At 38.4% G+C, this 18,107-nt stretch overlaps 2 protein-coding genes across 3 annotated transcripts in view; both read left to right on the forward strand.

The window, feature by feature from the left end:
* The window catches only part of LOC121909984, a 40,524-nt gene extending 37,542 nt beyond the window's left edge, over positions 1–2,982 (forward strand). Inside the window, exon 4 of the mRNA XM_042430886.1 lies at positions 2,949–2,982. The gene's annotated coding sequence lies outside the window, so the exon portion shown is untranslated. The remainder of the gene's footprint in view (positions 1–2,948) is intronic.
* An 830-nt stretch (positions 2,983–3,812) lies between these two features.
* LOC121910005 (tumor necrosis factor receptor superfamily member 14-like) lies at positions 3,813–13,868 on the forward strand. 2 transcript variants are annotated; one of them, XM_042430916.1, is made up of 5 exons: positions 3,813–3,874; positions 3,972–4,127; positions 6,217–6,301; positions 10,547–10,686; positions 13,676–13,868. In XM_042430916.1, exons 2-5 carry the CDS (start codon positions 4,049–4,051, stop codon positions 13,804–13,806), a joined length of 435 nt encoding a protein of 144 aa, XP_042286850.1. In that variant the 5' UTR covers positions 3,813–3,874; positions 3,972–4,048; the 3' UTR covers positions 13,807–13,868. The 2 variants fall into 2 exon arrangements, with proteins under 2 accessions (XP_042286850.1, XP_042286851.1); XM_042430917.1 differs by lacking the exons at positions 3,813–3,874; positions 3,972–4,127 and adding an exon at positions 4,512–5,083.
* Positions 13,869–18,107: the final 4,239 nt, after the last annotated feature.

The raw sequence follows: 18,107 nt of genomic DNA on the forward strand, positions 1-18,107 counted from the left end.
TCCAAAACGCTGCTGCCCGATTACTAACAAGGTCCAAGAAACAAGACCACATCACCGCTATCCCTGCATCCTTACACTGGCTCCCTGTTCATTACAGGGTAAACCTCAAAATTCTTCTAATTGTCTATAAATCTCTTCACGGTCTCACCCCACTATATCTCTGAACTTCTCACCCCTTACAGCACCACTAGACCCCTCAGATCTTCCCACTGTAGCATGTTGGCTGTGCCCCGTTTGTGGAAAAAAAACGGCTGGGGACAGTGGCTTTGGAATAGCCTGCCAGAGACTATTAGACAGGCTGAGTCTGTTGATGCTTTTAAGATGCACCTGAAGAGTCACTTTCATTTTCTGGCTTTTAACTGTGGTTAATCTGTTTTATTTCTGTTCGATTTTTGGGTTTTAATTTGTGCTTAAAAGTGTTTCTATTTTGCTCTTGCTCTATTTTTTACAATTATCTGTTATGCACGTATATGTCTTTATGCTTGTATGTGTATACATACGCCTGTATTTGTGAAGCACTTTGGTGCAAAACCTGTTTGCTTTTAAAGTGCCATATAAATAAAATAAACTTGAAACGTGAAAACGTCTAACATTTACATGGATGGATTAAATCTGAGACCATGATGAAACAGTTAGTCACAATACAAGCGGTCTTACTGCTTTTTCATTATTGTTATTTTGTTCAATAAAGTCTGTACTATAACTGATACTTTCAAACAGAGTTTAGAGCTGTTTCTAAATATTGAGGCAGATTGAGGAGTTTATCCTGTATTTAAAACCAGCGACACCTCTCTGATACGAGTGTGACATAGCAAGGCTTCCTTTGGGGCAGTCAGGGGATTACTGACATGGTGAAGTGCTGAACACTGACTTTTTTTGTATAAATAATGACAAACTGCAGACTCCTGGAAAATAATTAATAGTGACAAGAGGAGGACAAACCAGTAGAGTGCTTTGCTTTTTTTAGTATTTAACATCAATTTTTTCAATTTTCATCAATTTTTTAAAGGATAAAGAACAAGTACCGACGTAAAAACAATTCCCATACAGAGTGTTGCATTATGGGTTGTTTGTAGCATTAATGTTGTTAGGCTAGTGAGTGTCTTACAGTCTATTTGTAGTGAGTGTGTTAGAGTCATTCAACACTAAAAGTGTTTCGTTTGTCCAGTTCAACCTGCAGGAGTTTCTGAAGGCTTGTGTAACGTGTTTTAGCTGCCATGGAGAAAATAAATTCCTGACGAGTGAAATCAAGTCCAAAACGTCTTCCGACATCCCTACTGCAGAAACGGAATATGTCAAGCTGCCAAATAGCACTGTGATAGATGATAAGGAGCCCAAAAAGACAAACGGTCAGTCTTATAAATGCTAACTGCTGGACAAAGTATTTTTACCACTTCCAAGAGCCTGACAGGAGAGTGTGTGAGTATGTAACTGTACTATGATATAAGTTATATTCAAAAAGTAATTATTACTTATTTTTCCAAAAAAAGCTGTTGGAAAGGGGGGTTGGGTGGGGGGGTAATATTCGTACCTCAAGTCCGAGTACGCATTAAAACACTTGGAGGCGAAGAAGGATGAGCTAAAAGTTAAGCTCTGATCACCGACTGCTGGATAGTTCTCACAAACGATCACACCTACACCCTACATCACACCTTTTCTCAAAAATTAACTGGTTGGTTATCAGTTAATGGGTGTCAGTCTGTCGAAAGCCGACATCCCTAATTTGAAACATCCTTATAATAGTTTAGAATAAATTTATAGTGCGATAATCATTAAGAAATGATTATGCACATGTACAAATCCTTTTTAGGTTGGAGATTAAAACTATTTATAATGAAGAACAATTATAAGATATTTATATATCGGTTTATAAAAATTTCACAGTGTGTTATAAAGCATTAACTTTTCACATGTACAACAGTTTTAAAACTGTTAAGAAATGTATTTAAAGCTATTGAAGATATATGATTATGTGTAATTGTAACTATGTTTTATAGTAGTGTAGGACATAGTGAATAAAACTGTACCAATAACCCCAAAAATCCCAAAATTGGCGTTTTTGGTGGATTTAACTGCTCAGAAGTATAAATATAGAAATGTAAAAACTTGATAATACAAATGATTGTTTAAAGTTAAAAATCAGTTAATCATAAAGTGGAAAGAAAAAAGTGTTCTTTGGTCATTTTACTGTTCAGTCATTTCTGAAATCATCTTCGTCTCCATATCTTCATCTTCTTTTTTCAGTCCTACCTGGCCGTCATCTTCTCCCCTCAGGTCCTCTCTTCCTTCTTCTTGCCTCCATTGACATCCTCCTCCACTGACCTTCCCTTCACTTTCAGTTATCACCATCACATGTTTTATTCCTCCATTTCTTCTTTTCCACCTCATTGTTATGTGTTGTACATGTCATGTCTTTTATTCTGCCTTTCTCTGATTAAAGCAGGAAGTTATTCAGGACAGTTTTCAACAATATCTTAACTTCAACCAGGTTTCACTGAGACAAAAAACTGTTTTTACTCTTCACAGATAATAATACTGAAAGTCTTCATTGGACACATCCTCGCATGTCATCCAGCAGAGTACCAAATAGGAGAAGAATGCTGTCCTAGATGTCTTGCTGGTAAGATCTAACTGAAACATAAAAGCAGGATGTTTGCCAGCAACAATACTTACAGAATTGATCACTTCTGGGCTGATCAATACAGTTTACTGCTTGTTTATAAGCAGTAAAACAAAGTGATGCTTTTTCTGACAGCTGACTTTTACGTAGCTAAATGTTTCTTGTTTCTTAATTCAGACATGACAGAAGATTTACAGAAAGATACAATGCTTGTACGATATTTGTCACCTGGTGAACAAGAGGGATCAGAGAGAGAAAAGCAATTATTTAAAATATAATGTGAATAATATGATAATTATAATGATAATAAATTGTTTCTTCTCCACAGGAAGTCGAGTTAAAACAGATTGTACAGAGTTCAGAAGTACATCCTGTCTGCCCTGCACTGATGAAACCTACATGAATCATCCCACTGGACTTAAATATTGTTTAACCTGTGCAAACTGTGATTCAGGTAGATTTATATTCATATTATTGACAGAAATTTAAGCCTTAGTATCGATTTAAGGCCACTAAGAAGCTTTTTTTTCTGCAAGTCTCACTGTCAATGCTGTAAGAAGTGAATAAACTGTCTGGTTGGCGGCTTCATTATGAAGATGCAGAGACTCAGCATGACGAGTCTACTGCCTTGAGACAACTTCCACAGTGGAAATTAGAGCCTAACAAGCAAGTTTCCCAATAAAACTGTAACATTAAATTTCTACATGACAACAATGAGGAAAATGATGATTAGAGGATTGTATCTGTGCTGTTGTTTTCTCAGTTTAATCTGAGATTGATCAATAATCACTTTTTTCTTTTGTGTGGAGCATACTGCCCACTGTTGAAGCACATTACTGCTTAATTAAATAATAATTATATATACATATGTTTATAATTAATTAACATATTATAAGACAGTTTTAGTGCCACAACAGGTTGTTGTCACATGAGAAGTTTGTCACTTTCCAAATTCTGACGTTGATGTTGAAGTTTTTTCTGTTTGGTTTTGAGAGCAAGTTATCAGCTGAGACTTTGGTGTCGTCTGTTTTTTCCTCAGTTTTTAAACAGCTGTGAGCTATTTTGTGTCAGAGGGACTTGCAGTAATATTAGAACCGACCTCTCCTCACAAAAATCACATTTCCACGGGGTGATATGTACGGGTGGTTTTATACTCCAGCCCTCATTTATGCAGATATTCTCTCATGAATTCATAAATGGGAGAAACTATTGTTTCACATTTCCCAAAGATGTCATAAAAACTGAAGATTGTCTGTAAGTCAGAAAAAAGATCAGCATGCTGTTGCTGTCTAGTAGATTTAACTGAGGAGAAGTTAAATATCTCATATGTAACCTCTGTATGTGTTGACAGGTTCTGGTCTGCAGATAAAGACATCATGTACATCAACATCAAATACAGTTTGTCAACCACTGGAGGGATTCTACTGTATGGACTCCACAGAGGACGGCTGTGTGAGAGCACTGAAACACACACGCTGTCAACCAGGACAATACATCAGACAAAAAGGTTGGTTTTCTCCTGCTGACTTTAAGATTATAGTTGTAGTTGAAGTTTTAAATGGGAACACCATGACCTGACAAACAAGTTGCTCAAAGCTGCACGTATTGATTTCTGTCCACTAGATAGCAGGAAAAAAGCAGCTCAATAATTCTGTAGAAAAAGTCACAACTGAACACAGACCAGTCAACTTGTTGCTGTCAAGTGGAACTTTTGCACCAGTAAAACCATCGTAGTTGATTAGTGACTATGTGCAGTATATGTAAAGTAAACATGATAGTAAACATGATATTAACAAATAAAGGTACAAACAAGGCCTGTGTAAAAACCTAAGATACTATCTTGGCCTCTACACTTATTCATTATAAATTTTGTTATAAAGTTTGTGTTTTCAAGATTTATCCAACATAAAACTTGTCCACACTTTTTAATGTAAAATTTGTCCATCATCATCAGCAAATGGAATTCGCTCAGATGTCCAGTTGTTATCATGTGACTTAGTATGAAACTTTGGTCATGTGATAACAGGTGGTTGTATATGGGGGCAGATGGTGACCACTGTCTCTGTTTAATGATCGTCAAATTTGAAGTGTCCTTGACCTCCAATTGTCCACTGACCACGTATCATGTGGTCGAAATTATGTTATGTGTTAACAACTGAGCCATCTCCACGACAACTAAAAGTGGGACAATCTCCATAGATTTCCACTTAGATCCTTCACACAGACTTGTTGTCATTCTTCTATTTCCAAGGGCAGTGATGAACCTTCAAGCTCTACTTTGTCTTGAAAGGCTGTTCAGTGACTCCCACACTCTGCTGCATAACTGCACTACACAAAGGTCAGGAGGTCAATTCTGGGGCGAAGTCTACAAAGCTCTTTCACATCTTGTCAACCCTCAACATGATCAGTCTGACTGAGGAGCTGATTGGTCCATGGAGGACCAGAACCAAAAGAACTGCTCTGGTACAATGGACAGTCTGCACCATTTTGATATATTAGTTAATTTCCACATTTGACAACCTGTCTTCAAATATACCTTCTTTCTCTTAAGAGTGACTGAGGTGTTTGAAAAAGATAGTAGCAGCTCTCCAACTTCTGTTTGTTCTCCAATCTGTTCACTGTGTGAAACAGAGGTGTCGTTGTGTGTATGTAAAGCTAGACCTGCATGGACCACAGTCTACCCTGCCAAGACACCACTACACCACTGGTTTGAAAGCCTCATGCTTCTAGAAGCATTTCAGTTGTTGGTGTCCTGTGCTCACTGGTACCTGCCATGCTGCAGCCCTCACACCAGCGTTCAGATAGGACATGGTGCCAAAACAGAAACGTCTGATTGGTCATTTCTGTTTTGGTCTTTGTCTGGCGATTGAAACGTAGGTGAGTCACAGACAGCAGCCGTTCTGATCCAGTCTTTATCTAGTTAGGAAGGTTTCTGTTCCTGTTGTAATAGTCATAGAGAAAGTTTGCTCTATATGGTGAATGTGAGGAGCCTGACACACCTGCAGGGACGTTGTGGACAACATTGATTCAACAGCAGACAAAAGCAGAGGAATCTTGCTCTTTCTGTCAGGACAGATTTGTTTTATTTGGGCACAAAAACATAGTTTTCTCTTCATGAATCACTTTCCTTGTTTTCATGTCATAACTACCTTCACCAGACAAAATGGATGTTACATTGGTCAAAAGGTAAAAGTTTGAAAGTCTTAAAATGAAACTTATACGATTTCTTGACAATCTAGTTGTTTACTGGCATGAACATATTAGCATAAATATCTTTAATATTTAAAGTATTTGCATGAAGCAGTGAAGCTGATGACATTTGGATCATTGTATTTTTCTCTCAAACAGTAGTTTGGTTATGAATCTGATTCCATCGTTGCTCAAGAATGACAAGATGGTGAAATATAAAAACTTGTCAACAATCATTATTAAACAAAGAACTATTATTGGATGTGTGATGCAATTTGACAGAGAAACAAACACTGTGCACCTGGTCAGAGTATAAAACAACCGGGTAACAAACGTCAAAGTCAGACTGTTCTGTCAGTGAATGATCAGTGATGGTGAGTAATCTCAGATGTGTCTCTTTCTCTAAGGAACCAGCGGAACTGATACAGTGTGTGACGACTGTCAGCCGGGCTATTTTTCACAGGATGGTGTGAACTGCACAGCTTGGACAATGTAAGACACTTTTCTATTGAATTATTCATTGATTGTTTATGAATTTATTCTCTAAAAGCACAAAAAGCAAAGCAAAAGAACATTTTTTTCCTGCTATAGCACACTGATCATTACAAGAGTGAGCTGGGTTTTTTGTAACAATGGAAAAAATCTGTGTCACACATGGGAATTTTCAAGACATTACCAATTCAATTCAATTCAGTTCAATTCAAAAAACTTATTTTATCCACAAGGGGCAATTCGTGAGGCAGGCATAGTAAAAGGACATTCAAGTAGCAGGTGTTCATTGTATTCTGGAGGCGCTTCTTGTTTTGGATTGTGAGAGAGTGGAACCAGCAGATGAATGAGAATTATGCTTTTGATGAAGGAGTTGTAAAATATGGTGAGGAGATTTCTACTTACTCCAAAGGAGTTTAGCTTCCTCAGGAAATACTGACGCTGTTGGCACTTCTTGATGATCACCTACGTGTTGCATCAAAACACAGTTTGTCATCCATGACAGCGCTCAGGTATTTGTACTGGTGTACAGCTTCAACTGTTTCCCATGAATTATGGTCACAGTGCTCCCTTCTCCATGCTTGGTCTTGGTGACATTCAGCTCAAAACAAGAGCTGTCACACCATTCCAAAAACTCACTAAAGGCGGGCCCATCATCTTGGGCCTGAGAACAGGGAAAAGAGCACAGTATTGTCCGCAAACGTCATCAGGTGGCGACTAGGATGACGGCTTCTACAGTCATCTGTGTACAGGATGAACCACAGTGGTTAGAGGACACAGCTTTGGGGGGAAACTAGTGGATGTATGCCAAAGGTCAGAGAGCCTTTTGTTGACCAGGACCTTCTGTGTTCTTGGGGTAAGGAAGTCTATGTTCCACAGAATTAGCTGGTGATCCAGGTGGAGGCAGTTTGTAAGTTTTTTAGCTAAGATGTGAAGTTGAAGGGTGTTGAAGGCAGACGAGAAGTCCGCAAACAGGAGCAGGGCTGATGTGTTTGGGCTCTCTAGGTGTTTATGGGCAGTGTCTAGTAGGCTTGCTGCGGTTATTTGCCCACCGGCCATACCGTAGTTTTGCTTTTTTGTATAGAAACAACCCCATTTATTTCATTTTCACGTGTCAGCACCCACGTTCATCAAATAAAAATATGGATGTAGTCACCGTGACGTCACCCATTGGTTTGCGAACTGCCGTTTTGAAGCCTTGAGTGTTTCAATTTGACTATCCCCTTCTTGGATTTGACCGTTGCCATGTTTGATTTTTGGAGCCAGAAGTGACCATATTTGGACGAGAGGGTGGCGCCGACCATAGCACTAGCTGCTAGCTTGTTTAGCACAGTCCATTTACAATCTATGGTTAACGGTAATAATGCTAATGCTAATTTTCACTTGCGAAAAACAGGCCTAAAACCATTAAAACAAAATGTACACACCGGAAAAATTGATCATCCGACTCATCGGTGGGTCTTTTATTACAACCAACCTGAACACGACTTTTTTATGCGGTCTAAATCTTACAATTAACTTTAGTGAAGTGAAAACACACTGTGAAATAGCAGCAGCTACGCCTATACGTCATGGTTACGTTACGTAAGCAGCGTTGTCACCGTGGTAGTGACTTGTCAATCACAACGTAGCCATGTTCTAAAGCATACGCTGTTTTATTGACTATTTTACTCTAAATGGGACCATAATTTACAAAATGAATATCATGCTGTATTGAAGAAGACTTGAAACTAGCAATTGAGACCATAAACTCATTAGGAAACAGTTTACTGAGGTAATATATCAAGAGAGAAGTAGGGTCATTTTCTCAGAGACTTCCATACAATTAGACTTCTTTTTGCAGCCAGTGGAGTCGCCCCCTGATGGCCATTAGATAGTATGCAGGTTTTTGGCACTTCCCTGTTGGCTTCATTTTTCAGCCCTGGAGGTTGCCGCTTGAGTGAGACATCTGTTCTCCATCCTGCTGCTGTAAACAAACGCAATGCTAGCTGTTAGCAAGCAGCTGCTTTCATGTCTCCCCGGGTCTCGGTACTTGTTTTTGGCAGCAACTCTGCCGCTCTCTGCCTTCTCAGCGTGCTCTCGGTTTGTTTCTCTCCAGGTGGGAAGTGTGTTGCTCCGGTTCTGGTTCTAAGTGGCGGTTGTCCTTTGGCTCGTCCATGTCTGTGTGTGCTGCAGCCCAGCTGTACACGGAGGACGACCCGCTGGCAGCGGCCTGAAGCCTGCCCTCACTAACTCTTAAATAAGGGGAAGATCTAAACTAAAAATCTAATGTTAAAGATCAAAGTAAGCACTCTATGGATGACGTCATTGACGAATATCTTATTTGGTAAAATGTAGGTGTAACCTGTAACGCCGGTGTTATCATGAGTTTAGTAGTTGGTGGGAAAATTTCCCCACCATGGCATCCCTAGTGTCTAGTATGAAAAGTTTGGAAATGAGAATATTTCTCTTGGTAGATAGAAAGGACAGTGAATGATGGCTGTGGAGCACCACCTCTTGTTGATATAAAAACAAACTCTGCCTCAATGTTCTTTACCGGTACCTAAACTGTCAATAAAGACTGCATGATCATGGATGCGACTGTCATGTATCACGTGTCATGAAGCCATGTTTCAGTGAACGCCAGGATGGAAGAATTTCTATATTCATGCAAGAAGTTTGCTTGAAGTTCATCTATTTTTGGCTGTATTCACACCAAATCAGGCGGTGCAGCGTTCAGCCGCAGGGTCAAGCGGTATGTGGGTTTGTTGGCGTGTTTATTTGTGCTCTACCATGTAACGCTGTGAAACAATCAGAAAATAATGTTTTATTGATCTGATTCACAGGCTTTCTCGCTACTAGCGCTCCCTCTCTTCATTCACTCTCTAGCTCGCTCGACCACAGCTGCTCTCTCTCTCTCTCTCTCTCAAGCAAAGAGAAATGTCCTCCCCTCGTCCAAGTAACATCTTTGTCCTCCCTCACGGCTGAGTTTACAACTCTTGTCACTCTGATCTCCCGCTGTAATTGGCCACCCCAGCTTTCAGCCACAGTGACGTCGGGTTGCATTTCTCCAAAAGTTGACTCTGGCTTAACTCTCCGGCCGCAGGCCAGTGTGGCGCCACAGCGGCCAAAACGGTCATAGCCGAGCTGCACTACCCCCATTCAAATGAATCGCCGCACCGCCTGATTTGGTGTGAAAGCAGCCTTATTTTGCAAGGAACGGACATTGCTGACATAGCAGCAGTAGATAACGAGCAGTAGATAGCTCCTTGCATTAGCCAAGGCAACAGTTAGCTTGTTGTAGCAGCCCTGAAGGACTGTTAAGGACTGTTGTTAAGCTAACGATGGAAAGGATTTGGACTGCGCAGCGCAGCAGCAGCAGGACGCCACCGGGGAGGCTGGAGAGAGAAGCAACCGGAGAAACAACCAGGCGAGTTAGCTTGTGGGTCATTGTTGCTAATGATATCAGACTGGTTAACCAACAGCCACAAAGTTCTGTTAACTAACAAACAAGATGACCAACAGCTACAAATGGACGTAATAACATGTATACTTAATCTCCATGAAAGAAAGAAGAAGACGTCAGATAACGTGAGTCAGATACAGCTTCTCCCTCTTTGTCTCTTTGGTCGCTAATTTCATCTCTGATGGTTAAATGTCACTGTGGCTGTTGTGTGAATTTATTTCCTTAACAAGAATGCAGCAGAGATATATATATATAATGTGTTGTGGGTAGTTTGCTTCTTGAAGTTACAGTGAGCTGTCTGGACTCACTCATTCATGTGGAATTGATCTCGTTTTTAATTGAGTGGTTGTTCAGTCACTTGTTGATGTTGTGTGATTAGTGAATGAGTGTGCAGGAGGTCTGGCTGCTTGTTGTGACAATTTCTTCAGTTCATTTTTAAGCTGAGTCATATGTTGAGTAATAAGTTTAAAGTAACTAGAATAACAGGTGTTAACATGTCAGCTTTGTAGACCATATTTTGTATGTCGTGCACATAGATAAGAGTGTGTAAGTCATGTATTCGATACATGCATTAATACTTTCTGATGTGAACCTACACTTTTAGATCTGTGAATGTTTTTATAATATTGCAACTTAATTCTAAATAATTGACCCACTACTTTGTTGTAAGCATGGTTTATTTTATTGATATATTTGTATTGATTTATTATTGCATCAGTGTGACATTACTTTGTTAAAATGAGTTTCCATTTGAATCCAATAACAAAGAAATAAAGCAGTCTTTCACTTTTCTTATCCAACAGTTGCGCAGAAACTCAAGTGATGGTCAAAGAAGGAACCCAGACAAATGATGTCGTCTGCGGAAGTGCATCAAGAAATCGTTACTTTTTATTTCTGCCTTTGTCATTGTTTTCCTCACTAACACTTGTGCTTATGAGCAGAGGTTGGTGCTCATTTTGCATCTCTACCTAATTTGTCTAATATCCTCAGATTTTTGTCCTCCTTGCCTCCAGTGGACTTATCTAAAGCTCACTAACTGTTCGTGCTAATATTATAATATTATATTAATATATTAATAATATAATATCATGCTTTATTCAATCAATCAATCAATCAATCAATTTTTATTTGCCAAATCACAACAAAAGTCATCTCAGGGCACTTTTCACATAGAGCAGGTCTAGACCGTACTCTTTCATTTACAGAGACCCAACAATTCCCCCATGAGCAGCACTTGGCGACAGTGGTAAGGAAAAATTCCCCTTTAACGGGTAGAAACCTCAAGCAGAACCCGGCTCTAGGTGGGCGGCCATCTGCTTTGACTGGTTGGGTTGAGGCCATCTGCTTTGACTGGTTGGGTTGAGACAGTCAAACCCAACCAGTCCTTTCCTTCTTTTACAGACATGTTGCTGCTGTTATAACAATAACAGCAGCAACAGCGAGGGAAGGATGCCAACAGGACTGTGAAGGACCGCGAAGGCTCAGTCCAGAACCCAGGGTTTCCTGCGAGATGAGAAAGCACAAAAAAACTCTGGAGAAGAGGCAAGGTTAGTGACATGCATTGATGTTACATGAATGCATACAGATGGAGAGGAGGAGGAGGAGAGAGGAGCTCAGTGCATCATGGGAAGTCCCCCAGCAGTCTAGGCCTATAGCAGCATAACTAAGGGCTGATCCAAGGTGAGCCTGGTCGGCCCTAACTATAAGCTTTATCAAAAAGGAAAGTTTTAAGCCTACTCTTAAACATAGAGAGGGTGTCTGCACCCCGGACCAAATCTGGTAGATGGTTCCATAGAAGAGGAGCCTGATAGCTGAAGGCTCTGCTTCCCATTCTACTTTTGGAGACTGTAGGAACCACCAGTAAGCTGCATTCTGGCAGCGCAGTGTTCTAGTGGGATAATACGGTACTATGAGCTCTTCAAGATATGATGGTGCCTGAACATTAAGGGCTTTGTAAGTTAGGAGAAGGATTTTAAATTCTATTCTAGATTTTACAGGAAGCCAATGTAGCAAAGTTAAAATGGGAGAAATGTGATCTCTCTTTCTAGTTTTAGTCAGTACACGTGCAGCTGCATTCTGGACCAGCTGGAGAGTCTTTAGAGACTTGTTAGAGCAGCCTTATAATAAGGAATTGCAGTAATCCAGCCTAGAAGTAACAAATGTGTGGACTAGTTTTTCTGCATCTTTTTGGGACAGGATGTGCCTGATTTTTGCGATATTACATAAGTGAAAAAAGGCAGTCTTTGAGATTTGATTTATGTGGGAGTTAAAGGACATATCCTGATCAAAGATAACTCCCAGATTCCTTACGGTGGTGCTGGAGGCCAGGGTAATGCCATCCAGAGTAGCTATATCATTAGATAATGTGTTTCTAAGGTGTTTAGGGCCAAGCACAATAACTTCAGTTTTATCTGAGTTTAGTAGCAGAAAATTGCAGGTCATCCATTATTCAATCCATTATTCTGCTTGTCAGACAGATGAAGACTAACTGATATGTACAACCTGTCAACTTATTTTTGTAAATACGCTAGCTTGATTAGCACAGTGCTTTTATAATCTATGGTAGACGGTACGACAGAAGTAGCCCCTTTCTTAGGTACGAGCTCCCCGTTGAACTCCTGTGCACACTCCTCCATGTTCGTTTATGTCGTCTTGCCTTCATTCTTTGCCTTTGCCTTACATCCGGCTGTGCGGAAGAACGCAAAGCATTGTCAAATGACAAAAGATATTGCCGTAAAGAGTGTGATTTGCGACACCACGATATAAACGATATAACATAAAATGAAACAATATATTTTTTTCAATCGTCAAACGATATATATCGTCATATCGCACAGCCCTAATCTATGGTTAATAATGATAATGCTAATGCTAATTTTCGCCAGTGAAAAACAGGCCTAATACCATTAAAACAAAATGTACTCACCGGAAAAACTGAACACCCAACTCCTTAGAGGATCTTTTATCACAACCAAACGCTGAACAAGACTTTTTTTAGGCGACCAAAATGTTACAATTAACAAACAGAATTAAACTAAATGATCTACTCGAAGCAAAAATAAACCAAGATACAAATCTCTTCCTGTAAACATACTTGCAAGATACTTTTTGCAATATTTCACAGGAGAGTCGTTCACAACATGCTGGCTGGAAGTGGAGAGAGGAGAACCTGCAGGAGCTGGAGGAAGTCAACCTTTAAACCACTAGATTTTAGACTGGAATCAGTCAGCTCTTTGGAATGATACACACACTAAATCACAATCAGTCGTACAGCCAATCAGAGAGACCACAGCAGGTTCATCAGGGAGAGGGAGAGAGATCCACAGACTCACACAGAATAAAACACAAATATACAATCAGTGTCACAAAGTGGAGACATACATACACACACATTTTTTTAAGGTTTATACATATTTAAATCATATTGTTCCACAGCACACAGTTTTTGAAACTGTTATAATGTATCAACCACACTTATATTTTTACAGTATTATCAGCTGAAGGCAGACATGTTTACATGTTAAACTTGTTTACATGTAACTTGATGTAGGAGTTGTGAACATGTACAGACCTGACAAACAGCACTTTAACTCACCACACATGTACACTTCAGGCTTCACAAGAAAGGCCCACCACTGCCTTCAAATTATAGTGTATTTATTGTACATGCAGGAAATTACTATCAGCAGTATTGAAGCGCTTCAAAAGTAGCTCACTACAACTAATAGTTGGTCATGTCTGGACCTCCATCAGTGCGTCCTTGAAGTTTAGATCCTACATATAAAAATGTACATCTTAATATTTTTCTTCACACTAACAGTAAGACTCATAACATGAAATTCTACATAAAATGTACTACTTTATCAATTTTATATTTGACTAATTAATTGTTTTTTTCTTTTTTCCCTCTATCTGAATACTGTGGTCTACAGTACAGGACGTGCAAGGCAAAGATTGCTTTCATAAAGACTTTGACAGTCCAGTCATATTGGTGCTCTGTGTGGCCTCGTATGTGGACAAAATACAGAATATTTGCTCTTTTGAGTGTCAGCATGACAACTGAAGATCTTACTTTTCTGCACTAAAATTATTTAATATTACTGACTAATAAATACTTTAACTTCAGAGTGAAAGTTTGTTTGCTAGTTTTTCCTGTTTATTCCTATCAGAATAATGATCCTTTTGAAAGAATAAATGAGTAATGGTTTTATAGGCGTTTCAGTATACCAGAATTATAAGATTTGATTACTGACTGTTAATGTTTACTTACAAAGCTTGTGGTCTTTCCTGTGATGATATACCTGCAACTAACATTATGACTGTTATAATGATTGATTATTACTGTTACTTCCATGTAGGCAATATCATTACATGATTCCAGATATTATCATTTTATTGTGCTTTAACTGAGTTTTTTTTTCTTGTACAATGATTATTTGCCCCTGTATTCATTCAACTCAACCAGATTCTGTGGACGTTGGACATTAATACTTGTTATGTAATCTTTTAAAAGGTGTTTCAGTACTGCTGTTGCTTATGCTACTACCTTATTATTATAGCTGCTACAAATAATACAACTACTACTGCTGCTCACTGATTAATTAATGTTCCATCTAAACGTGTTATAACGAGTTCACCTGTGTTAAAGATCTTTAGGAGGGTCAAACCCTCCCTAACCCTTTGACAATGTTCCATCCAAACATGTTTCTTGTTCATATTGCAATGTCATGACGTAACAAGACACTTGTTAAATAAGCTATCAAACTCTGGCCTATTTCCTGGCAACATTTGAAATTGCTCTTCTTTCAATATATTGAGTCAACAAACAAATAAAGTAGTTATTATTTAGAATTAGTACGGTGGAACATTTTTCACTTCTATTGCCATTAAATGCTGAGCTGTGGACAGTAAAAAAGATTTGAATGGAAGATTGTCTACAGACCCTCTTAAAGATCTTTCCTTCTTTTACAAAGTCATTAAGGCAAGTTCAGCACAAGAGAGAAAACAATGTGGACACAACTAGGCCAAAAGAACTTATTCACATCCAATTAGTTATTACAAACACTTTAAGGGCTACTACTGTACTAGTCCATCTATTAGTTGTTAGTAATGTTATCACTCCTGATTCTGAGGAGCCAGCGAGACGTCCATCACAGCTACTAATACTGCTTACAGTCTCTTACTAGTACAGAGACAACAGCTTAAATATCTAATACTACTGATACAAATGCTGATGACATCACCACTCATACTTTTCATGACTTTTTGAAATCATTTTTAAAAATTGTAGTGCTGCTACTCATCAGTGAAATAAATGTTTCCATTTTTAAGCTGTATCAACTTTAATTCACTTGAGGGAATTTGTCAGACTTTGTACAGCTCTCTCTGGAGCCACAACAGGCTTTATACAACTTTTTTATACATATGCAGTAGTACCTGTAAAGATACTTGATGTGTAAAACTCCTCTTCCTCTTTCAACTTACATTCTGAGTAAAATGATCTCAATAGGTCTAACCCTCCCTAACCCTAATGCAGTGTACCACCCAAAACGTCTACTTCCAAACTTGTAATATGTTGAAATAATTAAACTGATTCCGATAAGAAATAGAATGAAAGTTTGTCCTCCTCGTTAAAATGTGACATATGTACAACAATAAAAAGGATTTGACTGAAACAGCCTTCAGACCCTCTTGAAACCCTTTCCTTCTTTTACAGACATTATAAGATAAGATCAACTTAATTGATCCACCTTAAGATATTTTTCATGTCCAGAAACAATTTCAAATGAAATTTAAATAATAAAACTATAATAGTTATTACAAACTTTAAATGTTACAGCTGAAATATTTCTACGTGTGACAGAAACAGAAGGAAAGATCTTTAAGAGGGTGTAACCCTTCCTAACCATAACCCTTTGACAATGTTTCATGTAAATATATGTTTCTTTTTTTGAAGTCATGATATAAGACACCAGATTAACAAACTATTAAACACTGACCTGTTTTCAGGCATTTTTTCAACTGTACATAATTCAGTATTTTAACTAAATAACTTTGATGGTAATCAGCAACATTATCAGATAATGTTTTTCACTTCTAAAGTCATTAAATGCTGACCTGTGCACAACAGCAACAAAAGACTTGAATGGAACATCGTCTACAGACTTTCTCAAAGATATTTCCTTCTTTTAGTCGTTATGACGAGTTCACCACAAGAGAGAAAAAAATATGGACAAAACTTAAAAAGAGAAGCACCAAAGTGAAAGAAGTGAGTGAAAGAGTTGGAGCATTTCTGACTTAACTTTACTTCTTCTGTTTTTCAAAGAATGTGTAGAAGCTATCAAAGAGTTGACCGACTTAAGACTCATCTACATACTAGACATACATTAAATCATTTCTAAAAAATCATCCATGTACGAAAAAGAAATGTATGTAAACAAATGTAGTCTCTACATTCAAAGTATGAATGAACGTGAGGTTATAATTTTTTAAATGGTTTTGTGGAATTTGTGGGTTTTTTGGAAAATTTAGGAGTAAATGAAAGTTTGAAAGAAAGAGGTGGAACATGTCTGTGTGTTAAAACTTATCGTCACTTTTTGTGTTAAACTTTTTCAAAGTGTAGAAGGTATCGGTCAAAGAGTCAAACAGAATTACAGAACTTATGTACAGGCTGAAAAGGAATGAAAGAGTTCAAGTGTTACATCTGTGTGTGTGTGTGTGTGTGTGTGTGTGTGTGTATGTATATATATACATATATATATATACATATATATATATATATATATATATATATATATATATATATATATATATATATATATATCTCACATGTACATTCTCTGCTCCCTTTTAAGACTTTATAACCTGGTTATTAATATCCCTGTAATATTATAACATTATCCAGGTTACTGATCATCTGTGCAGGACTATTGTTGACTTCTTAAAGATGATGCAGCTCTGCCGCATGTTCTATTTTATTGACATGACGGCTTTGAAGCGAGGATGTCTCATTTTGTTAAATGCCTGTTGCTTCGCCTCTTCCGCTCGTATCTCAGGTGGGAGGGATTAAGATGCGGAGGAGAGAGGGCGGAGATGTATAAACTGAGAAATGAGAAGAGGGTTGTAAGGTTTTCTCCCTGTTCTCTGCTCTTCGGTCAGTCTACATCAGGTGTGACCAGTGACAGCAGCCATCTGGGACTCTTGTCTTCTTTTCTTTGCTGTATAGTTTTCAGACTATTTAAATCGCATACTTACTTATTGTGAGCCTTAACTGGTGAAGAAAGTTTACAGTTTGCTGGTTGTCTCTAAGTGGATTTAGTCCCGAAGGTCTCTGACAGGCTGCCGTAGCTATATGATGGAATTGGACATCTTTTATACAGATGATAAACTCCATGGATCACTGGACTATGATCTCTATCATCAGCTCCTCCCTCCTTTCTACTGCCGCTCGTCCGACTTTCTTTTCCTGAAACGTTCGAAGTCTTTTGACTCTTGTTCTGAATATTTTGTTAAAAAACACACTGAACTAAATGGCTCAAGACTATATGGAATAAGGTGGTAACATGTCTTCATCGTTGCTGGTAAGTGCCGCAAATTAGTTGAACTTGTCTGATTCTGAAGTATCGTCAGGCCTTGTCCTCTCTGGCGGAAGCTAAACGCCATTTTAGTTAAACGCGGTTCATGAAGGTTATTTCTCAACGGTTTATTCTTGATGTGTTTCGCTGCTTTCACGGTACAATAATGTGTTCGAGTAAAGGAGTAAAGTTACACCACATGTGACGGACAGTGTTGTCGGATGTTCATGAAGGTACCAAACTAACATTTATCACTCAAAATAACAAACTATAGTTTCAGCTGTCATGCGCAGTTTAAGGAAGTTCACCTGTCCGCACTTTGACGTCATCCTGTTGTCGATAACAAAATATTAAAGAAGAACACAGCGACTGTGTAAAGAAGTTTATATTATTAATTTCTACTCAACATTGTGGGTGTATGTGATGTGTTATTGTGTGTAGCTTTGTATTTTGTATTATGTGTCCGGTGTGTTTTTTGCTTTGTACTATTTATTATTGTGCTGTTTTATGTTTTAATTATAAAGGGCTGCAGATGAAAATTAGCTGTAAGCTAACTCTGGTACAGTACATCAAATGTTAACATTTCTAAAAAAGAATGTAGTCTTCTAGAAAAAACATACAATAGAAATGAAATATTCATGCTTGGTTTATGTTCAGGGGCTGAGAGACATAAATGAGCCTCATGAACCTGTAGTACGAGGTGAAATATGGTTTGCCAGGATAAAAATCATGACCAAAAATAGATTGCACAGAGTTCAGGAGCACATCCTGTCTGTCCTGCACTGATGGA

Source organism: Thunnus maccoyii, chromosome 13, assembly GCF_910596095.1.
Source record: "Thunnus maccoyii chromosome 13, fThuMac1.1, whole genome shotgun sequence".
Taxonomy (NCBI): Eukaryota; Metazoa; Chordata; class Actinopteri; order Scombriformes; family Scombridae; genus Thunnus; species Thunnus maccoyii.